The 27,525-nt window shown below is 31.5% G+C and overlaps 1 protein-coding gene across 9 annotated transcripts in view; it reads left to right on the forward strand.

The window, feature by feature from the left end:
* LOC118190788 (E3 ubiquitin-protein ligase LRSAM1-like) overlaps positions 1-27,525 on the forward strand; it is a 153,963-nt gene that overhangs the window by 49,299 nt on the left and 77,139 nt on the right. For 6 of the 9 annotated variants that reach the window (XM_085824893.1, XM_085824892.1, XM_035361564.2 and 3 more), the window contains 4 exons: positions 4,237-4,305; positions 5,322-5,406; positions 10,871-11,038; positions 11,175-11,222. In XM_085824893.1, the coding sequence (XP_085681019.1) occupies positions 4,237-4,305; positions 5,322-5,406; positions 10,871-11,038; positions 11,175-11,222 (370 nt within the window). The remainder of the gene's footprint in view (positions 1-4,236; positions 4,306-5,321; positions 5,407-10,870; positions 11,039-11,174; positions 11,223-27,525) is intronic. The other 3 variants (XM_035361567.2, XM_085824896.1, XM_035361568.2) reach the window with 2 other exon arrangements.

Raw genomic sequence — 27,525 nt, forward strand, 5'->3', positions numbered from 1 at the left:
ACAAATATTATAAACTAGGTGTACCCGCCCGGCGTTGCCCGTGCATTTAGAAAATGCAGATAAGTGAATAGCGCAGGAATAGTAGTGTAGGACATGTAGACTGTCTCTCTCTCTTCCCCCCCCACAAGCTACAAAAAAGAAATGAATTGTAATTAATCGATTTAATGTATCGTCAAAACAGCAAACTAACGCTAGAATAAAGAAATCAATTGTTACAATCGAACGTTATTTGAAAACAAATAATAATATCAGTGAGTCAAAAAAACCGTGATTAATTAATTATAAATAATTTTTTTAAAATTTTTCTAATTCAAAAATCGAAAATCGGGCTTCGAGGTCTGGTGGCCAGCCCCTTTGTGCTTCCGTATAAAAAATTCCAGGTCCCTGCGTGCGATAGATTTGGCTGGAGAGCTCGGTCAGACAGACAGACAGACACATTACACTTGCTTTTATTATTATAGAAGATGGTTTCGAAAATAACTTTAGAACATGATTCTAAATTTTTAAGCTTTTTTAAAATTAAATCAAAGTCAGTGACTTCAGAACTATTATGATATGCTAACTTCTGTTTTAGCTTAGTCATTTGTTTAGTTTAGCTTAGTCATTTGTTTAGTTTAGCTTAGTCATTTGTTTAGTTTAGCTTAGTCATTTGGCTCTTTTTCACCATAAAATAAAACACTCATTGCCAGATCGAAAGTGAAGAGTACACTTTACTCCAGTTCTTTTTCTCTGCCTAGACAGAGCAAAGATTTCTTCTCAAAAGGTTCCCTTCACACCTGAAGGGGACGGCAACTGTCTTTTATTAATGACACAATATCTCAAGCTCACAGTTATAAAATTCATGGCTTTCAATGAACTGATTCACAGACCTTTCTTGTATGCCGCCAGCAGAAACTCTCGTTCAAATCACAAGTCACATAGCGATATTGCAGAATGAAGGTGGGAGCATGCTTTATTAAAGTTATGATTAAGTTTTATATGTTTTTTATTCATATTTAAGAATAATTGATGAAATATTAATAGTTTTCACCAAATGAAATATTAGTAATCTTTAGGATACTGAAACACATATACTTTATCATGGCAGGTTCTCAAAGAAAGAAAGATGCTTTATATATATATATAAACAGAGGTTACTGCAGAAAACATATATATATATATATATATATATCTGTCTGTCTTCTTTTTATAAAAAAAAAATTATAAACATTTTTTTTACGATTTTTACAATACTTAAAGGAAAAAATTCTATAAAATTCCTAAAGATTCAAATCCACCCAAACATTTCCCCATCGTACTTGCAAAGGACAACTTTAATGTGTTAATAAAAGAAATTCAAATAATAACAAAAATGTTTCCTCAAGACTGCATAAAATTGCAGTGTTCCAAAAAAGAACATTGGCATGTAACGATATACAAAATCAGTGATATCACACATATATTTTTCTTTATTAGATTTTAAATGCGTCACTTATCTCATATAACGTATCTCGTAAACTTGCCCTTTTTTAGAGGCATTAATGTTATGTCATTTATTTCTGTAGAAAGAAAGAGGCAGAGGACTGGAAGGGGATATGACCTCTCTCACCAAGAGGTGGTGGTAATTGGTTTCAGCTATATTTCCTTGTTTTGAGCTCCAATATCTGTTTTTTTTTTTTTTTTTTTTTTTTCTTTTTTTAGAAATGACCACATTTGCTTCATTGTTTATATTAGGTCTTCCGAAAAGTTTGAAAAATGAAAATTTGCCACTTAGATCAAAAGTTGTTTCTGAACAATTATCTTTTATTGACAATCCAGAGAAACACAAAGTATTTTTCAAAAACTTTTTTTTCATATTACAGTCTGCTGACAGAATTTTCTAACAAAGGCTTTATGGCAATTAGCACAGTACGAGGAAACGGAATGCAAACAGCAGAATAGCAAAAGAGATGTCGAAATTTCAACATGGAGAATTTGATTACCCGATGCGATGGAGAAGTTTATAAGTGCCGTTGGGACAACAATTCTGTTGTAACTATTGCATCAAATTTTATCACTCATGAACCATTAAGAAGAGCAAAATGATGTGTCCGAGCTTAAAAAAAAAAGAAGTTTGATGTTCTTCAAATTTACATTATAAAATTACAAAATGAAGGAGTGGGTGGAGTAGACCTGTTGGACCGACTTCTTGGAGTTATTGGCCAAACTTTAGCAGCAAACAAATGGTATTGGAACCTATTTACACACTGAATATGGTTGTGGCTCCTAGGTGTATCTTACTCACTGAGTTACACAAAGACACTACATTAGAAATGACTTGTGTGAATTTTAGAAGAGAAAATAATTTGAATTTGCTTAGCGAAAGCTAAAATTCACATTATACCTGGACCCCCGTGCCCACCAATCGACATCTGTAAGAAAATCAGATGCACATTATATAGTTACATCATCACAAGGGCGCGGTGTAGTGTGGCAAAAAAAAAAAAAAAAAAATTCCATGTACCTTGCTTCCCACAGTATCATAGACATTGAGAAACTGCTAAAAAGGATTACAAAAAATTAAGTGTTTTAGAATGTTTTGCATTTTTTATGCTACTGATTGAAATCTCATGTGCATTCTAAAGGATAAAATATTTTATTGGTAAAGTATTTTACATTTTAAAAATTGTATTTATTCATATTACATATATTGTTATTCAAGCTTATGTAAGTAAATTTTTTATTGTTTCTTTGCTCTGTTTGCATTGCATTTCTTTTAAAATAGTATGCTAATTAAAAGTTATGTAATATTTTAATGAGTTTTACTTAAATATTAGTAATTTCATATCAAATTGTTCAGTAAACCATTATTATAGCATGCAGTTTTAAAAGATTCATCACACAATGCTTTGTTTTCATAAAGCAGAAAAAAAAGAGAAAAGACAAGCGTTACATGCCAATGTTCCAAAAATGGATCATCCAAGAAATCATAGAAAGAATTTTTCTTAAGGCAATTTTTAGTCCAAAGGGGCTTTGTCCCTGAAGCACTATTGTTTTCGTTTTGCGATTTTGCATTGAATCACTATAAATGTCCGTTTCACTTTTCAAACTGTTGCCACCAAATGTTAGAGTTCCGCATTATATTTGAAGAAATTAAGTAATAAAAAATTTGCATGAATGTATGTATATTTCTTGCATTGTGACAAAATAACAGTACATAGAGCCATCAAATTTTGAATGACGTAATCCTCCTATGAATATGGGCATGTGGAAGACCAAATTTGGAATTTGGTTTATTATCAATTTCATATTTTGTAAAACTTTAATGAATTTTTGATTAACAAACTCAGGGATTTCAAAGCGAGCAATGGCAACACTCTACCGGGGGGGGGGGGGAACCCTCCAGCGCGTGGAACTGTGTATCGGAAATTCTAAAGATATGCTCATTTAAAAATTATTTTGTGGCATTGCTATTGAACTGAATTTTATGGTTTAAGTGCAAAGAACATGATATTTAATAAATAAAGGTAACACACAAAACGTTAAAAAAATGCCCCTTTGGACGTAATTTAAAATCTGGAACCTTTCAGATTTTTTTTTTTTTTTTTTTTTTTTGTTTTTGTTTTGTAGTCTTTATGGGTGTATTCTAATGTGAATATGATGACTTAGTTGTGACTTTTATTTCTGGATCATAGTGCGGCATGTAAAAGGTTAATGTTTGTTTCTTGCAAGTACTGAAATATGCTAAATCAACATTCTCACCAAGGCTGCTGCAGAAGACAAGTACCCTTTTTTTATGGAGGATTTTTTTTAAATCTTATTTATATCACACATTGGGAGACTGTGGAAATGTCCATGTAGTTCACATGCTGTGCTGTCAAAGATCATGGATTCTATAAATATGTATAAGCAAACTTTATGTAACAACTTCTATAATTAAAGGTGCTTGCCGTGAAAAGTTATATTGACCATACTATATCATTTTAAATAATTCATGAACTGTAAAAAAGAGCAATAGTTGATTACAGGTAATATTGAAGTGCTAAAAAAGTTTGATTTTAAATTTGACAGCTAAGTTGTTAAATCATAAGATGATTAAATTTTAAAATACTTTTAGATAAAGGGGGCAAGGTATCCAAAATTGAAGATGGACCAAAATTAGTTGGTTGTAGCTATATATTAATTCTTTGTTGAAGGACTTAATAATATATATTCCAGACATGGTAAATGAGGATATCTTTAATTGTTGATCTCATTAAAATAATTTAACTATTTTAGGTACTCAATTTAATGAATAACAAGTTAAGCTCATTGCCAGAAGATATAGGTCATCTTACTCATTTGCAGGTTTGTTTGATTTTTTATAACTTTTGTCAAATATTTTATTTATGATTTTTGCATCATTTAATACAATTTTGTAAAGCTATTTGCGATACCTAACCATCATTTGAACTTTAAAAGTATATGATTTTTTTTTCTTTGTGTATGTTTCAAGTAGAGTAAAAAAATATCATCTTGAGGTAAAAATTGCTCAATGTACATTTAATATATTTTCATTAAAAAATCGTTAAACAGAGTTAACTATAGTTTGGATATAGGATATATTTATATTCAGTCTGCATATTGCTTTTTATGTTGGAATCGTAGTTTTACAAAAAGTTGGTTGGCCCTTTGTGTTATTTTTTGTTGTAGTTGATAGAATTATGCAGGATAAAGTGAACAGCATGTTTTCCTGTATACATAAATAGTTCTTAAATATGCTGTACAAAATTATCAATTTATGTAAGCTCCTATTCATGTTCTTTTCAAGGTGTAATTTGTTTCTTCTTTCTCTTTGGAAGAGAGGAAAATATTTCTTATAAGTATTTTGACAGTTAATCCTTTAAGTTTGCGGTATTGTTGTTTCTGTTATCGATCAACTTGGAAAATTGAAGCTAATTAGATGTTCTACATTTGGCTCTGAAATCTTTTTATTGCAATTGTACTAAATTTTTAATTTTTGTGTTGCAGTTTAATACTGCCTGTCATTTAGTTTCAAATATTCAGTTATTCATGCAGTTTCTTATTTTATGGTGTAGAAGAGAATTATTTTCTTAGTATGCTAAATTATATACTGCTGAATCTATTGTTATATTGAGAAAACTGAAGCTATATACTGCCTGTGATGTCTCCTACTGTTTATTTCCAATGTAAATCTAGTAATTATAAGAAAACTTTGTATCATATAAGAGCTGTGCTTATGTATTAAATATTTTAATAAGTCATTGAAAATAAAATGCTCATAAAATATTTATATTTACAATTTTTTCTCACTTTAGGGTTGGTTTCCTTACCATTGGATTTTAAATAATTTTTATTTATAGGATCTTAATGTAGAAAATAATAGGCTGAAAAAGTTGCCAGTATCTTTCAGAAATTTACAGAACTTGCACTACTTGAATTTAAAAGGTAATTATTTTTAGAAGATACTAATTCAATTTCTTATTTTTGTAAAGAAAAATAAATATTTATATATTAGTATTGAATACAGAATTGCATGTGCTGCATTAAGTCAATCAATGCAAGTTATTAATTTTTTCAAATTGCAAGTAGTTTTCAACCTGCAAAATGTAAGAACAATACTTTTATGGGCTTTTGTCTAAAATTGGTTTGTCTGAACTTATGCAAAATTGAGTAAATAAAAAGGTGTATGTTTTTAATAAACTGAGTACAGTACAAAGTCCGTAATGCGGACATGTCAGGACTTCGGCAACTCTGGAATAGGGGTTTTTCTAGATTATAGATCATCAATTTAAATCTGGTAAGATGGCATGCAGAAATTATACAATTAAAAATATGAAACCGTAATTTATGAAATAAAGAGCAATTATGATCTGAAGGGTATCAAAATTTACAAAAAAAAAAAAAAAAAAAAAAGTTTAATATTTATTTGTTTACTTTAGTAAACATTTCTTTCAATGTAAGTTGTTTAAATTGCTTCGTTTTTTGTGCTAATACTTTCTCTTTAATTCTATAAACAGGCTTAATTTCTTGTTCATTTACATAGCTCCACTGTTCAAGTCCTGTAATTGCTGTGTCGAGAATACTGACTAACTTGTCAATCAAAATTTTTTCGTTTTCAATAATATTCTCTGTTACTTTCTTCACTATTGTAAGCGCACATGGGTAAACGCTTTACTAGCTTTACGCGCATGCATAAACACATTACGTGCATGAGTAAGTTTGCTGCTTTGAGGTCCGCATTATAGATAATTCCGGATAATGGATGTCCGCATTAAGGACTTTGTACTGTATGTTTTAAACATGAGCATTAGTACAGTACCTGCCACTTATCAAAAATGACATCCATTTCAAACATGTTAGACTTTATTAAGCGGTTAAGTGAGTTTAATAGATGGTGGCTTCTGTAATTGTATATTAGTTTATAATGTTTCAAGGAAAGCAATAATTAATAATTATTTCATTCATTGAATCATAAAATTATAATTAAAAATTCATGCTAAATGAAAATGCTATTTATGCAATTTCAAAATTGATTTTTTTCTAATTTTTTATAAAAATATGTTTTATTATTACCTTCTTGATGAAATTTTATTTCATATAAACAACTATTCTATCTGTATTTATATATTGTTGAACAAGAATATTTCATTTTTATTCTCTGTGTGTAAAATTACTTGTAGCTTTTCTTGCTCAACACTTTTCAGTTCAAAAGCTTTTCTTAGAAATTAGAATGCTTTTACAGATTCGAATGATGTTGGCATATTTTCACTTTCGCTGCCAGTTTCTACAGTTTTTAACACTTTCATAGTTTTCCGCATATGTTGCTTCAATATTTTTGTGAATTAATGCATACTGAAAAAATGAATTTTAGTAACTTCCTTCAGTGATGTTTTAAACATTAGCTATAGCTTGCAATTCCTCTAAAGCTTCTGTTTTAAAGCAATATTTTTAGAACAGTTTTTAACTGATTTTAGGAGATTAACCTTCTCATTGGCTATATTATATATGGCAAAGATGTCAATCTATCTTTTTCAAAGAGCATTTTCTCAAAATACAATTCTGGTCACAATTTTCTTAACAGCTTTTCAGTAATGACATTTGAAAACTTTTATACAATAATATTCTGGTCTTAAAGGCTGAACGTTAGAAATTATATTTTCACTACATAAGCAACACTAATGCTTTTTAATAAAAGAGCAGAGGTGTGTGTGCTTCAGAATTATCTAATAAAATAATCTTTTCTTTTTTAAGTTCTCTGCCCCTTTTCAAAGAAAATCAATAAAAATGATAATTGTCAACCGTGAGTTCTCTTTCTTGTGGAAAATTAGTGGTAAATCGTGACTTCTTTCAGACATTGTGGTTTCCTTCATTTGTTAATAACCAGAACTGTCTTCTTAATTATTGGGTCCATATTGCATGTTAGTAACTCAATAACTCATTCCTTCAGATTTTTAACTAACTGTTGTTTCGCTTCCCAATACTAATATGTGCTTGGATAATGCTCTGTAAAGCAGTTCAGTTTTGTGTGTACTATGAATTTCATGTGACTTATACACATTTAACAGCCAAATAAAACATCTTTTATTCAGTTATCAGCTGCATAGTGCAGCCTCTTCCTTCTCATTAATCAGTTTCTGATGAACAATGGCCCACAAGCGGCCGAGCGGTAAAGTCGCTAAACACTGGTAGTTCGGTCCGAGGTTCGAATCCCGCAAACGGGCTGGCTGCATGGGCGTTTTCATGGTTTTCCACATGTGTAACTTGTATACGAGCCAGTTTCCCTTAGAAAATCCTCCACGAAGGCACCCCTCCCCTGAGGCAGATAGCCCTCGTGTGCTTTGCCGTAATTAAATACACCAAACACCTGATGAACAATGTTGGATTTCTGTTTCGCCCAACTTGCGAACCATCTGTCAATTGATGCAAGATACTCTCCTATCATTTAGTGAATTATTCAAAAAATCTATAGAAATAGGTTTTTTTTTATTATTTTTATTTTTATTTATTTATTTATTTTAGTTTTATAGCTTCTAGAAGAGCAGTTTCAACATTTCATGGTTTTGTGTCTTTTTTACACTTCCTTGAGACATTTTCATTTTCGATTAGTTCGTCATTAATTTTAATTTCTCGTTTTAGTAAATTGCACAGTAATGTAGGGGAAAACTCCAAGTTTAAATGCAGTTTATCTCTGTGTTTCTCTGTTCTCTAAGTGTAGTTTTTTCAAGAACATCAAAATCTTTTTACAGTTTATCCTTTTTGTTGAGACTTAAGTCTTTTCTGTAGGCATTTTCAATTAGTTACAAGTTATGTGCACAGCAACAACAACAATAAAAAATGCTTCTTTCAGTGATCGATTCAAATTTCAAAACTTATGCTTTTAGCCTACAGAAATATTGTCCTTGTCTGTTTAGTTGATCTGCCACTTCATGATTAAAAGCATGACCAATGCTTTCTTTGCTTTTTCTTCAGCCTACAATTATAATTTCCTTTCCATTAAAAGATTATTAATATATAGTAGTGCAGAGAAGCATTTCATGAGCATTTTTATCTCTGTGTTTTTGTCTCTAGATTTACAACTCTCTGTGAACGTAATGTATCTACTGCATAGGGAAATTTTAGAATGTGGAAACCTTTAAACATGAGATACGGAAGTTTCACTTGCATCTCCTCTCAGCTAGTATTTCAGAAGGAAATTTACTTATTTATAATACTTTCAATGAATTGGTCCTTGGTCCTTGAAAGAGGTTTCTTCTTCAATGCTACATGATTCATAAGAAATAATATATGCCTTTTCTTTCATAGTTGTTATTTTTTGGGGTAAGGTGTACACTTTCGCACTTTTTGTCGGTTATAAAGAGGATTTATCCGAGATTCTATCTATTATGAATTCAATTGATCCAGCCATCCAATTCACTCTTGAAATTGAATCCAACAATTCCCTCCCCTTCCTTGATATTCTTATAATCCGCAATGAAACTGATTTTAGCACCACTGTGTACCGTAAACCCTTTGCAGTTTGTTTACCACCCCATGCCACCCTGTTAAGCAAAAAATGGCTTCTTTTTACTATTATGTATTCCGCGCGCTTAAAGTTTGTTCCTCTGAATCTTTGCTTACCAATGAACTTAATTATTTGAGAGCAGTTGCGATTGACCATGGATTTTCTCCCGTGATCATTGATAAATCCGTTAAAAAATTTTCAGATTCCCATCAAAGAAGACATTCCACTGTTAGAAATAATATCAATGACCTTGTCGTGCTTCCATTTTATCCTTCTGTTAGCTATAAAATTGCACGGATTCTCCAGAAATTCAATTTTCAAGTCGGTTTCTCCCCTATTAATAAAATTCTCCCTTCGATTCTAAAAGATTGCGTTTCCATCTTGAATTCTTGGGGAATTTATAGTATATCGTGTCAGTGTGGTTTAAGATATATTGGCCAAACAAAAAGAGCGTTGAAGTTTCGTATCAAGGAACATGAATCTTATGTCAGAAAAGGCGAAATTAACAAGTCTTCAATAGCATATCATAGTTGGACATTTAACCATAATTTTGACTTTGGGTCTGCAAAAATTATCCAAAAGGCTTCTTTCCATAGGTGAATCGGATTTTCTTGATGCTTTTCACATTCACAAAGATTTAGCAGGTTTAGTTAATGATTTGAAGTCCAATCCAGTCCTTCCTAATGCCTTTAAAATTCTACTATCTTAATTCAGGTATTTTTGCCGATAGATGGCGTTACCTCCTCGTGTTTGGTACTACTAGAGGGTATAAAAATCCGTTCAGTGGTTGCTTTCCATTATTTGAAGTTCAGATTTTGAGCGTGAAGGTGCATTTACCCTTCGCTTCCTATTTTTAACTTCGCAAATTTTTCTTGTCCTCCTTTATGCTTGATCAGATAGCCTGCCTCAGTAAAAGTAGGCGGCCAGTGCAACTCTGATTAAAACTCCAGTTATAACCACATGCAGTGCTGATAAGGACCACGTGTTTCTGAGACTCCTTCCCCTTTATTTTCTTCTTTCCAGGTATTTCTTTCTCCTGATGAGGAGGGACCTTTAGCTGCTCTCGAAATCGATTGAGTGTTACAATATACTTACGCTAAATACAAGATTGTTTTTACGATTTTGATTATCACATTAGCGTGTTTCTCTTCTAGTCTAGTCTGAGGTGCTATGAAATCTCAGAAGTTTCTGTTATAATATTCATTCATCTTAATAGCAGAGGTCTTCTCTGGAATTCTGTAGAAATAAAAGTAATTCCATTCTTGTGTTCAGATTTACAACTGAACTCGTTTATGTAATTGCCAGTATGCTGACCTTACAAATGTACTGAGTGTATTGAAATCCTTGTATTTAGTTGTATATTTATATGAACTGTTTAATTAAGTTTTCACAGGTAATATTTCTATTGCATATAATGAAAATATTTATAATCTCTCATTCTTTGTAGCATCTTACTGTGGAAAAGTGATGATTTTGCTAATAGGCTAAAGGTGTTAAAAATAAAATATAGTATGTGCAGTGTCTTGTAATGTGCAAATAGTAGAATTGTGTGAACATTGGTATCAAATATGGATAATTTTTGTGGGGATGGAGAAAAATGGGCTAATTTTCCTATTTTTGAGTGCTTTTTTGTTTTATAGTTTGGAAGGATACCAAAGTCAAAAGCAGACTTTGGATCCAATATAATTACAAGGAATATTTATTGTCATATTTTCTTTTGTGTGTAATATTTAATAAATGTGGTGCATGTAAATATTTGCATAATTGAATAAGGACTGTGCTTAAAGTCTTGATTTTCAAATAAAAATTTCATCACCATTATAAAATTTATTTTTCAATTATTAGTAGTATATAAATTTTCCTGATGCGTTTTTGCTATGAGAATTTAACAATGCAGTTTTATTTTAGGTAATAAACTGACAGCTTTTCCAATGTCTGTATGTCTGCTTCTTAATCTTCAATCCTTGAATATTTGTGATAATCCAAAAATTAAAACTTTACCCAAAGAATTAGGCTGTTTAGAATTTCTCAAAAGCCTTTTGATTGATGCAGAATGTTTCTCTTATCCACCACAAGGTTTGTATCCTGCATATGACTTTAGAAAAATTTAAAAATTTTCATTTTCTTATTATTTAACATTAAACAGTTAAAAGGCAAGAATGCTTAAATTTTATTTTAATAAATAAGCAGTATCTGTTCTAATTTTTTATAGACATATGTGTGCGTGGAACAGAATGCATAATGAGGTTCTTATGCCAGGGTAAGCATATTCTAAGAAATATTTCTGATATTTTCTGTTACAGAACAACATTCTCCATGTATTTTTCTCTAAATGATACAAGCCCCAATTTAATATTTCCTGTGAAGGGCTGTACTTCTGTCACCAGCTAATTTTGACTGCAATAAAATTTTTCTAACCATAAAAAATATTTCTTAGTTTAGCTCGTTCAGTAAATGAAGAACAAGATAAAATAATTAATTTAAACTTTCCATTGTTGATTCTTACTTTGAAAACAAAAACAATATTTTAAATTTAACATCAGCTAGTAAGCAGTGTTGGCAGATACATATTTGCATAGGAAACTGTTTGGCAGTTGTCTTATAATGGAAAAATGATCCATGATTTTTATAAAATAATAAATAATTTCCAATATTTTCTTTTCAATAATGAGCACTTGGTCCCTTCCTGGTGCACACATATTTGTTTTTCTTTACTGCTTTGTCTTAATTCTCATATAAACTAATAATTTCATATCATTATGGGTTATTATTATAAAATTAATTAAAATGTTTAGCAATAAAATTTTATGTGAACATCTGCTTTTAGTATGGAAACTTCTTTAAAAAACATATGCTTAAAAATTAAGAAAAGTGTGTTAATAAAGCATTAATATATTTTTATGCAATTCCATAAACTGATAGATGATAACTGTGTATTTATAAAAAATATGAGTGTAAAATTGAATAGTTTTATATTTATGTTAAATATTCTTTCCCCCCTCCTCTCTTCTTATATATCTAAAGAAAAGGAATGTTACTGTTTTCAGAATTAGTATATTTTAGAGCTGTTATTTCATGTTAAAAAAATGCTTTATAAAGTTTCCTTCTGAATGTAATTTAATTGTGACTATGTGTAAGCTTTGCAGCATCAGCACAATTAATGAAAATGTAAGGAAAAAAAAAAAGTAAGAAAACTAAGGGGTAATTTTTTTTAAATTACTGTATTGGTTAAAAAGGCACTTTCTGATTATCCTTACCTACACAAAATGTTGCCAGCATCTTGGCAACTTCGTAAATTGGCACAAAATGTTTGCTTGGTTATCATTGGGGCTCAGAGATACTGTTCTGTTCATAAATAATAATAAAAAGAAACATTTTATTAGAAACAAAACGAAATGTATAAGGCCAGTATTTATGATGTTCTGTCAGTGGATGCTGTTTTGTTCAGCTTTGGCCTTCAAAATTTCTGTGAAACTGTCTTTTTCTTTTGTTTACTAAATCTTCCACCAAATAAATTCAGCAAAATAAATCAGGAGGTGATGTCATGCAGTTCCTGTCTGCTCGCCACTTGAACAAAACCCATAATCGTTCAAAATGCATTGTGTGTGGAGCTGATCTATAAATTCATACTTGTGACTTAAGGCCCATTTCCACTGCTGTGTATGCATTGCAATGTATATGCGTTTCCCCAATCAGCAATTGAATTCACTTTGATTGACATCTGCAATCCGGTCGGTATGCGGTGATGGCTGACAGACGGATGAAGTTCAGCTGTGTTCAACTTCTATCCATATGTCTGCAGATGTGTTGGGGTCACGTCTTAAAAAAGGAGCAATCAGGTATTGTCATCAAAAATTAATGGCGGCAGAAGTAGCTATGAACGCTAGCTTAGAAAATGAATGTTTTGCTAAAAAATACTTATTTCTGAATTAACATTATAGCGAGAAATCTGTGTACTGGAAAAGAAAGTAATCAGCTGAATTTAGTTAGAAAAAGATAAGAAAAATAAGATAACTGCAACTACAGTACTAGTTCGCAGAGAAAATCAGGTGTTCGAGAGTTTCAGTTCAAGAAAACCGGTCTCGAAAAATATAATTTCAAGTCCATGAAATAGCAAAATTTGTCCTGACTATTATTTCCTAGTTCTGCATACACATTTACCTTTAATGAAACTGAACGTCTGACTATATCAACCTGCTGTAGCAAATCAGATATGGCATTAAAAGAGTTGTTATTTTTTCTTTTGAAACAAGTAAAAATTAAAAATGTTAATTATAAATTAAATTTGATATCCTTTTAAATATTCCAATGCATTAAAGAGTATTTCTCTATTTATAAATACAGTCAAAAGTCTTTAATCCAGACTCGTCGGGACTTCGGCGATTCCGGATTATAGATCATCAGTTTAAATCTGGTAAGATGGCATGTGGAAATTAGAAAATTAAAAATATGAAACCATAATTTATGAAATAAAGAGCAATTATGATCTAAAGGGTATCAAAATTTACAAAAAAAAAGAAAGCTTAATATTTATTTGTTTACTTTATTAAACATTTCTTTCAACGCGTGCATGCGTAAAGCATACTGTTGAAAAATATAGCTTATTTTTAAACCTTTTACTGCATCATCTCTCCTCCTTGAAATGTTTATTTAGTTTAGTCCTTATTTTAATGTAATATAGTAGTTACTTCTACTTCTTTTTCTTGCTGCCACTGTTTGCATTGAGAACGGACTGTTTCAACCTAATTGAGATGCAAAAACGAAACATGATTTACGTCATCTGAAAAGCCGATTCGTGCCGATAGCTGATTGGTTGCCGTGAGATGACGTCATTCCTACTTCTCCTATAAGTATCTTGCGTCGCTTTCAAGTGCTTTCAAGAACTTCATTTAAATTTTCAGGCGTTTTTCTTGACCATTGATTATGGACTTATTAAATGTGTAGCCAGCTTCAATTCTAGGCCGCATAATTACTGTTTAGGACTTTTTGTTTGTATAGAATGCCAGTGTTTTGGAGACCAGGTAAAAATATTTGATGAATGATGGTTATATTATATTTTTCCTAAGACTCTAATATTGTTGACATTTATTTTCTGTGTTTTTATTCTTTATTATATTGTTAATAAATTGGTTAAATTCAAAAATCTTTTATTGTCTTCAATGTCTGCACAACATATCTCAGGGAGCTTTTATTGCTACTACTGCTAAATGTTTAATTTCTTTAAACTTTAAACTTTGCTTTAGCATCACATACATTACACATAGTCGAAATTAGAAAATTGCAAACCAGAAAACTATTTGATGTGTATTCCTGATATTTATAATGACGAGGAATTTGATTTAAATCACATCAAAGATGGAGTACATCCAGATGAAATACTAAATTTAGTAAGAAATTATAAGTGGAATAAAATAAGAACATCTGCCCTGAAGATAAGAATAGTGTTGACAGATCAACTTCCAGTTCATAGCGCGCTGCAACGTCCCCCCTTCCGCAGAGTAGCGTGAAATTGATAAACAGATTTCGAAATGGTTAGAGAAACAAAGGATATGCCTTTATCCATTTTTTGCAGCAATTCGACTTTTTGTTTAATGGACATTGAAACATACTTTCACTTTGTAGATCCTTTGGCAGCTCCAGCATCAGAAATTCTATTTGACATAATCGAAAGTTCAAGCTTACTTTTATAAAATTGCTCTAACAGTCTGCGAAAAATAATAAGCCGGATCCGATTCGAAGATTAAGGACATAATCTTTTATGCATGCGCACACGCATATGCGCATGCGTAAAAGTATTATGTGCATGCGTAAATGCCTATGTGCATGCGTAAATGCCTATGCGCATGCATGAACGCATTATGCATTGACGCATGCGCAGAAAGTTTGTAGCAGAAAGTTTGACGCATGCGCAGAAAGTAGGTCCAGATTATAGATCATTCCGGATTATGGGTGTCCGGATTAACGACTTTTGACTGTATACCTTTTTGGCTAACATATATTTGTAAGCGCATGGAATATATTTTTAGCACCCTGTTAACTTTAATCGGAACGCCACTTTAAAAGGTAATGTTTTTTGTAAGAAATGTCCTAGAAGCTGAAGAACAAAATCTGCTGAATTTTTTAGACGATAGCACATTGAATAAGGACAAAAAATTTAGTTTTAAGAATTCATTTACTTGCTGATGTATATACGCTAAAATTGCGTACCATGCACATATGTTGATAGCTTAGTGGTTAAGTTGATGGTAACATGGTTTAACTTTTGGGGTAGTGTGTTCGAATCCTATGAATGTTCGAATCGAATGATCTATATTAGTGTTTTATAATTTATTTCTATTATTATATGCATTAAATATTATGTTTTATTTATGCTCTTATTTATTTAAATTTCCCCCACAAAAAATTTATTTTGAAAATGATATAATATGAATTTAAAGCATGCTCATTGTGCTGCGCATATATATAATAGTGTAATTACTCAATTGTATATATTGTAAAAAGCTAATTGTCTTCAGACATATACTGTTACTATACTGTTACTAAAAAAATGGGCCTATTTCCTGCCTTTAGACTGTCTACTAGCTCTTGGATAGCGAAAATGCCTTTTTCCTTTCTTAAATTCTTAATCATTGCGACACGACAATTAGCCAGAAATTAATTAATTTCCATTCACTAGTATTTTTAAAAAAATCTTAACAGACGGTCTCTCTCAGATAAGAACTCCACAAAATACATCCCTCAAGAATTCCAAGTCCCACCCACTACCATAAATTTCTTCACCCAAGTCTTGCCGACTGATATAATTCAAAGCCCCTACTGCCGCTAAGAATTTTCGGACACCCTACACTTCTGAGTCAGACACGAAGAGAACACACTGCCAACTCCCCCACTAGAAAGAATGTAAGTTACTTAATACCTTTCTGGCCTTTATATCTTCATGTACATTCACTGATCTTATTTATATTATTCTTATTTATATTATTTTCTATTTTATTTTTATATTATTTTTATGTTCTCTTTGATTTGTTTTTGCAAAGTTTGCATTATTTATCTTTTTTATAATCTTCTATGTTTATTTCAACTTTACTTTGATTTCGATTTCATAATGACAATTTCCAATGTTTAATTTCTACAAATAATATAGTACTCAAATACATAAAGATGATAGTGTCGGGGACGATTACTCGAGTTTTACAAGATTTCTCTACAGTAATTGATTTTTACTCCAAATTGAATTGACTAAAATGCTTCATGAGAATCAGTTCTTTGAGTAACAACTATTCACGGAAATATTTGGCCTGACTAGAATTGCCGGTTTGGCTTTAATTTATAACTCGAGTAAAGACGAAACACTTTCATATTTACGTATTTCTATCAATTATTGATCATTGAACGGGAGTTGGTTTGTTCCCCTTGAAAAGTCAACTAATTTCCGATCAATGACAATAATTACATGTTTTAATTTTTACTTTTGCAATTGTAATATTATTCTTCGTGATGATTTAACTCCAGTCCCCGTTAAAACATTATTAACATTTTGCTTTCAAATTACTTCAAAACATCTTTCAAAATATAACTTACCAGTATGGATGCACACTTTTAAAATAATTCTATTTTAATTAAACTTAGGAGATAATGTAATCAATTAATCAATACGGTTTAGGAAATAAATTATTATTTATATATATATATATATATTTTGTTTGTTTCACTTTTATGTGAATATACATACATTTGCTAAGACTTGGGATCTTTCCAGCTCTAAACTTTCACTACCAATTAACATGACACAGCATTAATTCCCTAAACATTTTTTTTTTAAAACCTTACTGTAATAATTGCTTTTAAATTCAGTCCTCTTCAGCAGAAGCATAGGAATTAATTTATTAAATATTTCATTTTTCTTTACTTAATGTGTGTATAAGATCTACATTGCAAATGGATGATATCAAGCAGCGAACAAATTCTAAAAACCTTAAATTCGCTTAAAATAGAACATATCCAATGCTATGACTTTGAGAACCTCTATACTACTTTGCCACTTGAAGAAATTTATAGAAGTTTACTTGCTCTTCCTAAATTGTTTCCCAAAATTCCTATAATATTAAATGCTGAAAAATGGCGCAACTTTTTCTTTCAAGCGTACAATAATTATATTCGATTCAATAACATCTTTAAACAAATACAGGGTATACCTATGGGAGGCCATTTTTTCAAGTGCAATCTGTGAATTATTCCTTTTTAAAAAAGAATTGACTTTTATACATTTGCTCAATAATGAAGATCATAAATGTTACCAATACATCTTTAGTTATATTAATGATGTAATAGCCTTCAACAACTTCCAACAAGATAGTAAATGCTAATATCTACCCGTCAAGTCTAAAGCTTAATACTACAAATACAGTGCAACATGATATTGTCTACCTTGATTTGCATATTATAGATTACAATTTTTTGAAAATCTATGATGAACAAAGAGAATTCAGCTTTCCAACACTTAAATTAACCAACTGGAATTCCAATATTTCAAAAAGAGTCGTCCGCAATACAATTTGCTCACAGCTGCTTAAAATTAAAAGAATCTGCAATACAACAAAACACCTTCAAGAAGAAGTATTATACTTTGTAACAATTTTGAAAAATAACCTAATTTTTAAAAAAGTAATTTAAAATACGTTAAAAAAAGCTGCCATTAACCTTGTTTTTTAGATTTTTTAATTTAGATAATGAAATTTTATGCTTAAAGCCCTATGGGATGGTGTAAAGTGGATGGCTGATTCAGAAGATCTAATGTATAAATGTACAAATAGTTCCTGTCACAGCTTCAATTTTCCTCTTAAAATTTGGCACAATACTTTTAATTCTATTCTTAAATAGATTTTAAGCATTTGCTGGCCAATTCTTTCCTGTGATTAACTTATAAGCCTTTTTGTTTCTGGTAGCTTGAATGCCCTCTAGCTTAAAGAATTTTGACTTTAATTAACAAATAGCTATTTTTCATTATTTCTGCTTACTTTTGTGGCCATTTTGATAACATTTTGTTGAATTAGCCATTTTTTCTTTCACTCAGCCCAAATTTCTTCAAACTCCTAAAGCAAGACACCATCTTGAACCATTTTAGCATATTTCGACATACTGACCCCGTCTTGCACTGAGTCAGGTTTTCGCCAACGGTCAGTCACTTTTCATTGGCTCATTCCTAGTGATGTTTTTTCTCCTTTTTACATCATCCTGCCTTTTTGGTTAGCAGTATGCTTGCTGACACCCCCTTTTTGAGTTTAATCTTTTAACGATGAAGACAGCGCCTCTCCAGGTCTGGTTTTTAACAATATTTTTTCTCTTGTAAAAAATTTTTGGTCTTGGTAAGACCCTTCCTTCAATTCCTCTGTTTTATTATTATTTAAATTTAATTTTTGGCACTTTTACAAAGTATTAACTCTTTAAGCTCGTAGGTCCTCCCATAAAATCATATATATTTTGACTAATACCAAATCACTATTTATTTTATTTTGTACATCAGCATTACCATTCTATTATCTATTGTCTTTATTACACCTTAATGTGTTTCTTCAAGCGGATGCGTCAGGAAATTGGAACAGAGAATTGAAACTAAAAATATTGGCAAAGTTTATTTAATTAATTAAAAAATATGTCGCGTACAGTTTCACTTGTCTGTTTCGGCGAAATGCGATATGGAGTTAGCTTGATTCAAAATTCATTAAAAAATAATTTCCCCTTGATGAGCCATAATGAAATTCAAATTAGGTTAATCTGCCATTTACCGCTTCTTAGTTTTTATATTTTTGCTCAAATAATTTGTTAGTACTTTTACTAATGTTTTAAATATATCTTAATTAGATTAGTATATTGCTTACTATTAGTATTGATTTTTACTTATAACACATTTCATTGCAACTTATTTTGCTTATGTTAATGTTTTCACATAACCACAGTATTTCAGTGGCTTTTTATTTTAGCGTACGAACTAGGATTTTTCTTTTAACCTTTTTCTAAATTTTGCAGCACAATGTGCAAAGTTTTTGACCACATAGATCTTTTATCATTTGTTCTTTTTACTTTCCTTTAAATTATATATATATATAAAGAGAAAGAGCTTATTTTTATAACTTGTTCTATAAAAAAGATATATGAATTAAAAAATTTTTAATTAAAAATAATATTTTATGGGTTATGCATAAAATATAACTGCACATAGTACATTTTAAAACAAACAAGATTTCTAATAAATTATCCAGCTATGACCCTGAAAAACTAAAATTGAAGAAATCAATGCTAAAATTTTATATATTACCTGCTTTCTCCCCAAATTTGGGCATATTTTAAAAATATACAATCTCGCATGATGGCAGTCAGTGGTATTATAAGTATAGCAAATTTTGTGTAAATATTGTGAACTTTTCATTATAGTTGCTGTATATTTAAAGTACCAGCTATTTTTTAATTCATTTAACCTTTTTATTTATTTATTTATTTATTTATTTTTCAGTACAGTTTATTTTGGTTTTAATAATATATATATTATTTCATTAATATTTAAGGCTTCTAGAAACGCAAAGAAATTTTTAAAATTTACTTCAGCTTCTATGCAATTAGTGATGTTCATAATATGCATTATAACCTTACTTATCTAAAAATTGCTATTATACTTTCACAGTTCATAAGTAGAAATAAAAATTTTCAAAACATGGAATTTAAATACCTTAAGAATCCAAATCCCCTAAGTTAAATACAGAGACATCTGGTGGCAATAAATACAGTCAACCACTAAACTTCCGTACACGTAAATCCAACACAATGGTGTAACGGTCTTCCATCTGTGTATGCGTTTCTCCCAATGACGCTATACGTTCGCAATGCACTAATGGAAACAGGGCTTTATTTTGCGATGCTTGTAGTCAGATCCTGTCAGTTCAGGGTTGTTGTATCTTTTTCAGCTATCAGGAAAGTTGCGTATTTCTTCCTTGTTGTTTTGAATTTCTGCTATCAATGTTACTACAATTCTGTCTAAAATGCTCACCAGACAAATTTCTGTTATTATGATGCAAATTAACCTTGAATCTTTTACTGTAGAAAGACTCTATAAGCATTGTTTTATGTTCAAAAATATATTCATAAGAATAACATTTACAGCATACAACCAGGGCCACCTATTTTTCCATTCCTCCTTTTTGGGAGGGGGGTAGTTAAAGACATGCATATTTGTCTGAAGTAATTATACCAGCCAACAGATGTGTTGGGTAATATTCTAATTCTTCTTCACAGACATGTGTATTTCTTTAATTCCATCTAGAAGTTAGGTGAATAGCTGCTGTAAAGAAAATATAATTAACCCCTTAACTGGTTTGCCTGTACAGTGTATGGGCTACTGATCATTGGGCACATCTTGTTTGCCCGTACGGTGTACGTGCATTGATATTTCCCCCTTTCTTATTTTGATTTGCCCCTATTTTTAATATATTGAAAGAGAGGCTTTAGTATTAGAAGATTTCAATAGATGGCGTAGCTTGTCCATACTATTTAAAATCATTCTAACCAGTTTTTTCTTTTGTTACTTGAAATCGAAAACATTTTGCATTCTTGGTTCTTGAAAGTTTTGCTACACGGTTTTTTGGTTGTGAATTCAAAGCTCTTTAGTTATGGATGCTACAATAGATGATGATACTCTATTGTTAGATGCTTCTGATGATTCGGATACAAATTCAGAACTGTCTTGTAATGTTCTGGATAATTCTTCAGATAACACGTGTAGTGAGATCAGCTCCGATGAAGACTTTACTTCTGCTAGAAATTTTATTGAAATTGATGTAGAAAACCCGCCTCTTCCGTGTCCCAGGTTCAATTTTACTGGTGTTCCAGCAGTAAATATACAAATTGATGATACATCTGATGAGCTACAATTTTATGAAGCATTTATTAATTCTTCTTTGATGAATAAAATTGTGGAAGAAACAAACAGATATGCGACACAGTGCATCCAGTCAAGCACTGCAAAAAAATTCTCAAGAAGTAAATTTTGGGAACAAACAATTCAGGAAGAGATGCATATAATTTTTGCTCTGGTTATACTGCAAGGAATTATAAGGAAGCCCGCAGTTGATCAGTACTGGAGTGAGAGACATTCCACGTACACGCCTTTTTTCCCCCAAATAATGACTCATCGTCGATTTCATTTTTTGCAACGATACTTACATTTTTCGGATAATTCAGCATTTGATGCACAAAGTCATGAATGCCCAAAATTAGTGAAATTGTGGCCAGTTTTGAAACATCTGAATGAGAAGTTTCGCTCGACAGTGACACCACAACGTGATGTAACTATAGATGAAAGCCTTATGCTTTTCAAAGGAAGATTAGGGTGAAAGCAGTATATTCCCCTAAAAAGAGCAAGATTTGGAATAAAATGCTTCATGCTGTGCGAATCGATTTCTGGTTATGTATGCTCTGTAATAATATACACAGGCAAAAACACGACTCTGAAACCAGAGTTTTCAAATCTATGTATTTCGTCACGAGTTGTTATGACAATGATGCATCCGTTACTGCATAAAGGATATTGTCTTACGACGGATAACTATTATTCGTCGCCAGAATTAGCTGATAAATTAATTTCGTGTCGAACGGATACATATGGCACCCTGAATCTAAAGAGAAAAGAAGTCCCAAAGAAAATGCAAAAGAAAAAATTAAAAAAAAGGAGAAATCATTGCATTTCAGAGAGGAAAAGTTACTGTTATTAAGTGGATGGACAAAAAGAATATTTCATTACTGTCTACTATTCATAATACTGCAAAGGTAGAAATACAGGTCCGTTCCGAAACGAAACAGAAACCAAAAATTGTTATGGATTACAATAACACAATGGGAGGAGTAGACCGCATGGACCAAAATTTGAAAAAATTTGAAGTCATTAGAAAGAGAGGAAAAAAATATAGAAAAATTTTTTTCCACGTTTTTGATATTGCCGTATGGAACTCATATGTCGTATATTGTAAAAAAGGTGGAAAGAAAACTCAGTTACAGTTCAGACTTGATCTTGTTGACAGAATTATCGAGAAATGCCATTCTGGGATGACTTGCAAATATGGACGACCTGGTTCTGAGCCTAATCCTTTGAGACTGACCGAGAGACACTTCATAGAAGTTATTGCTCCAACAGAGAAAAAACTTAGACCTGCCAGACAATGCGTTGTATGCTGTTCCAAGAGGAATGAAAGTGGAAAGAGAATCCGAAAGGAAACACGGTATTTCTGTCCTGATTGTGATGTAGGACTTTGTCTGACACCGTGTTTTAAATTGTATCACACAAAAAAAGGACTACTCAACAATGGTATTGGAAGTATGAATTTTTAACGTATGGTAAGTTTTCTTTTAGATTCGCAGTTCGTGAGATCTGTATAATAGGCTTCACTGCATAAACTCCGTGATTACAAAAAGCCAACATGTAGGGGCATTTGTGTTACAAAGTTATAAAATAAAAAAATGCTTAAATTCATTATTTATCAAAATTTTTTAAAAAATTCTTTCATTTTCCTTTTATAATAAGTTAGGCCTTTAATTATATGCAATAAAAAATATGCTTTTTTTGGAACATTTCTGGAAAAAAATTGACTAGTTAAGGGGTTAATTGTCTTCAAATTAGTTTCCACCCCCACATTATAATATTTTGCTGTCAGATTTTTCTATTCCGTTTCATAAAATTTGGTTGCTGAGAAAGACTAACTTCACAGCATGCAAAATTTCACATTCTCTATTCTAAGGGAAAAAACTTTATTTCTAAAGAAATCCAGTGCTTTCTTTCTCATCAGCACAGTGTGATTATGATTCCTTATGAATCCCCAAAATGCACTTCTTCACAGACAAGAGGAGAGTGGAGGAACAATCAGTTAAAGGATAGTTTAATTATAAAGCAATTGCTTATATAATTATACTTTCATATGGTTAAGTCCGTGTCTTCTTAAACCCATGTGTTATATGCACACGCTGTTATGTGGTAATAACTGAGTAAAAATGTATAACATATTAAATAAAGTGAACATTGCAAACATTGTGTAAGACTAGAACCAGCTGGTGGGGTGTCCAGTGTAAATTTAACTATTAAATGAATAAGTTAAGTAATTTAAGTATCAAACATTTATTAAGTAATTAAACTTAATTTGGCATTACACAATTGGTTTACTTAAAACACACACAACTTAAAATTTGGTGTTACACAACTTAAAATTTGGCGTTACACAACTGGTTTCACATAAATCAGGTGGCAGGACTAAAATTTAGTACAGAAGCAATCTACGAAGAAAAAGGATATCTTTTGCTTCTAATTCAATTTAGAAGAAACCAGTGGGCCCATCTCAAAGCAGATAAGATTTTAATTTAAAAACTATTACATAAAACTCAAAAGGCTAAAAAAAAAAAAAAACAGAGGGCAATCAATTCTCTGGTGCAACACAATAAAGACTAGTGAACTGGAACACATAAAAATACTGCTGTATGACAATCGTTAGTTTCAACTCAATTCATTTCTCTTAACCTCACCCCCCCCCCCCAAAAGGACCAAAGTAAAACTTTTAGTTAAAACTGGCTGTCACCGGAATGAATTAAATAAAAACACCATTTATACTTAATATTAACTCGGGAACATTTAGAATAGCACTAATCACAACAAAATATCATTAGCTAGTTTTAGATTTTCTTCTATGAAATTGACAAAATTCTTCCATATCAATTAGTTTATGGTTGTCTCGTCCGTTTTCTTTCACCTTCACACACCAAGGCCACTAGACAGATCAACAGCCTGACCCTCATCGTGCCATCCTCCACGATTTTTGAGAACAACAACAAATTCCACTACCTTTTTCCCCAGTCCCAAATTAACAGAAACACACCCAGAAAAGCCCAAATTTTGCCCCTACGGTGAAAACGTTAAGCATAACTGCATACAAACTGTTAGCCTTGCATCATGGTCCCCAAAATCAACCCTGGTGTATGTTTTTCAAACCTAAAGGAACTACTGATAAAGACAAGAATGCAGACATTGTAAACAGTGCAGATAAGAAAATAGTTTTAAACAAATTCTATGTACCGAATTCATTTTTATTATATTACAAATTGACAAAATGCACAGTCCAATCACATTACTGTGATCACCTGTCAAAAGCCAGAGTAACCACCTTTCGCACAGCAGACTGCTGCAAAACGTACAAGAAGTCAGGTTCTTTAAGGTGTTCTCTGGCATGTTGAGCCATGCTGACTCCATTGCAGTGGCCAGCTGTGCTAGGTTATGCAGTTGAGGATCCATGGCCAAACAACCCGATTGAGGTAGTTCCACAGATTCTCAATTGGGTATAAGTTCAGGGAAGTTGCTAAGCAGGGGAGTATGGTAAACTCATCCTGGTGCTCTTTGAACCATGCATGTGTACTGCGACACTTCCTATTGTCCTGCTGGTAGATGCCTTCATTCTAAAGAAAAACAATTCACATGTAGGGGTGGATATGGTGCGTATTTCTGTTGATTCATCGTGGCTTCCACAATGATGAATGCACTCAGAGAATACCAGGAAAACATTCCCCAGACCAAAATGCTCCCTCCTCAGCTTGGACCCCAGCAATTATTGCAATATTGCCGAAAATTGTTTGCTTTCGAACATTTCACACCGCATATGCCAATGTCCATTTGTCCGGTGGAGCATAAAGCACAATTCATTGGAAAAAGCCACCTGTTGCCGCTCAGTGGACGTCAGCCTTCATCGCCAATGAACTGCAACCAGCATAGGTGCTTTAACAAGGTGTCTGCCTCGGAGGCCCATGCACAGCAATGTTCGCTGAACCATTGTTGAGGAGACACTGTTGGTAGCCCCTTGGTTCATCTGGGTGGTCAGTTGCTCGATGGTTGCATGTCTATTCGCCCAAACACATCTCCACAGCTGTCTTTCACCTTTGTCATCTATGTCTTGTGGTGCACCACGCTTTCCATGTCACTGGTTTTGGATAGTGCATTTTCCCACGTATGGTATACTTTTACCATGGCGGCACGCAAACAATTTACAAAGTTCATTCAGAAATACATTTCAGAATTTCTTCCACCCTTGGCCTGAAAGCTGGTGATCATGCCCTTTTGTACATCAGATAAATTGCTCCATTTTTGCATTACGTCAATGATTGTAATGCTTTCTGATTCTCTTGGACACCCTTTATATACGCCCCACTGCGGTGTGCTGCCACCTGCCTTCTATGATTGGTTATTTTACGTTGACTTCAAAATTAGGTGGTAGTCGTATTAATTTGACTGGACTGTGTATAACTTTGAACAGTTCTATGTACCTAATTCAATTCTATTACATAGAGTTTCACTTCGTTACAAATTGTCGAAATTACCACCTGAGTCATAAAATAAAGATTCAATAACTGCGGAACAGGAAAGATGGGTAAAAATTAAACAGAATTAGATTAGCAAAATAATTAAGTTTAAACACCAAGCTAGAGTAATGAAAAAGAAAATTTAAATTTAAAAATTAATAACCTTGAGGATCATCCAAACAAACCACCAATAAAACCAAACAAAACTAAAGTTTTTCAAATAGAAATTAAAATAGGTTAAATCAAATTCACCTTTAAGCTAAAAAGATTAACAATAGCAAAATTAAGTAAAACATTTACAGCTCAAATCAAATTTTAAAAATAATAACTTTAACAAAACTAAGCAGTTACTAAAATTAATATTAATCAAATTAATATTAACACAACAATGCATGGCATAGTTATTATTCGGTGTACACTAAAATATATTTCGAAAACACAACATTTTGATTGAATGTTGAAACTAGGGGTGCAGATAGTCAGAAAATACACTTGAAAAGATTTAGGAAGTGTCTTAAAAATTTATGAGAAATTTTCTTAAAAGATTTGATAATTTTTATAATTTGAAAGTGATTTCTTAATTTCAATAATTTAGCAGCATTTTCTTAATTTCTTATATATTATGTTTGATAGCTGCATCTGCATAATACCTTTATCATTTATTGCTATAAAAAATTTAGACATAGATTAAGAGAGTTTCTTTGAAATTTATTATACTTGTATTTTTGAATAAAAATGCAATTTCTTGATGTTTCTGTGTGTTGGACTGAAATTCTGATTTTGTGATATATATATTTCATCCATTGCTCATTTTTTAATAAAAAAATTGTGTCTAATTATTAAAAAATACTCAGTGTATGGTTTCTGAAAGTATATGAATCTTTTTTCATCTTCTAATGAGCTCTGTAAGGTACATGAGATAAAGTTTATTTATGTGTTCGGAAAATGCTTTAATGTATTCCAAAGAAATATTTTCAGTATTTGTACCATTCACAAGATTCTGTTCTAATACTTATTTCTATTCAAAAGAATGCTGAACTTTTTTCAGTTATAATCAAGAAAAAGTTCTATGATAATAATGACTGGATTTTTTTCAATTTAAAGCAAGAAAACATTTGATGATAATAATAACTTCTAATAATGGCTCAAATTCTTGGTACCAAAAATCATTTTCTAAAAATGAAATGAACCTACAACCTTGGCCAAATGCTAATATTGCATTTATTTTTAAACTGTTCCAAGATAAATATGAAAACCAAACTTTTTATTATTGAATTTAAACAATATTTATTTGCAGTTTTAATATTTGATGTTTCTACTTTAAGATTTAATTATAGCAGCAACTTTGCTCATCATACTAGCCACTAGTTTATGACACTTTTATAACGTTCCAACATTGTAGCATACAAATTTGCTCAAGAGCATTCTTAAGAGTAGCTTTGGATGTAACTGAATATTATCATAGCTTTTCAGTTTAAAAGACCTCTAAGATGTTCTCTGGAGTTATGATGTGGGCATTGTGATGATTAGTTTAAAACATCAATATTATTATTACGAATCCACTGAATTGAAATTGCCAGTTTGAGGCATGGTGCATTATCTTGCTGAAATTTGATACAATCCATGTTGACTGAATAATTTACAAAAAGTTAGATTTCAAGTTGTTTCAAGAACAGTAATGTATTTTTTGTTGTTCATGTTATCTTCATAAATGAATATTTTGCTTACAGCAATGGCCACCATGCATCCCCCAGATAATTCCCAGAAACCTTTCTGCATGTTTTACAGTGGGAACTATATTCTCTGTTGATAATTTTCACCTTTTCTGTATTGCAGATAGGATTCAGAAGGTGCACCAAACATATAAAACTCGAAGAAAAAGTGATACTTCTTTCACAAACTAGTTTCTGCCCAAAACCTTTTTGAATATCCTTGAAAGATTATTTTTATTTGAAATAGGTACAAAACAATGCTTAGCTGAAAGCTTGAATTATCATAAAAGACAATATTTGATGGTTCTTTCTCTGTAAACTCAGCATATGATAAAACCCATTTTAATCCCAATGCCCCTCCCTCCCTGAGGTCTACCACTTCTTTGTAACTTTTCAATCTTTCAAACTAGCTGCTGCAAGTCTCCGTTTCACAATTTTAGCGGTAATTAGCCCATGTTCCTCTGATAACTGAGA

Source organism: Stegodyphus dumicola, chromosome 10 (assembly GCF_044657685.1).
Source record: "Stegodyphus dumicola isolate Sdum_Otavi_A_Nest chromosome 10, ASM4465768v1".
Taxonomy (NCBI): domain Eukaryota; kingdom Metazoa; phylum Arthropoda; class Arachnida; order Araneae; family Eresidae; genus Stegodyphus; species Stegodyphus dumicola.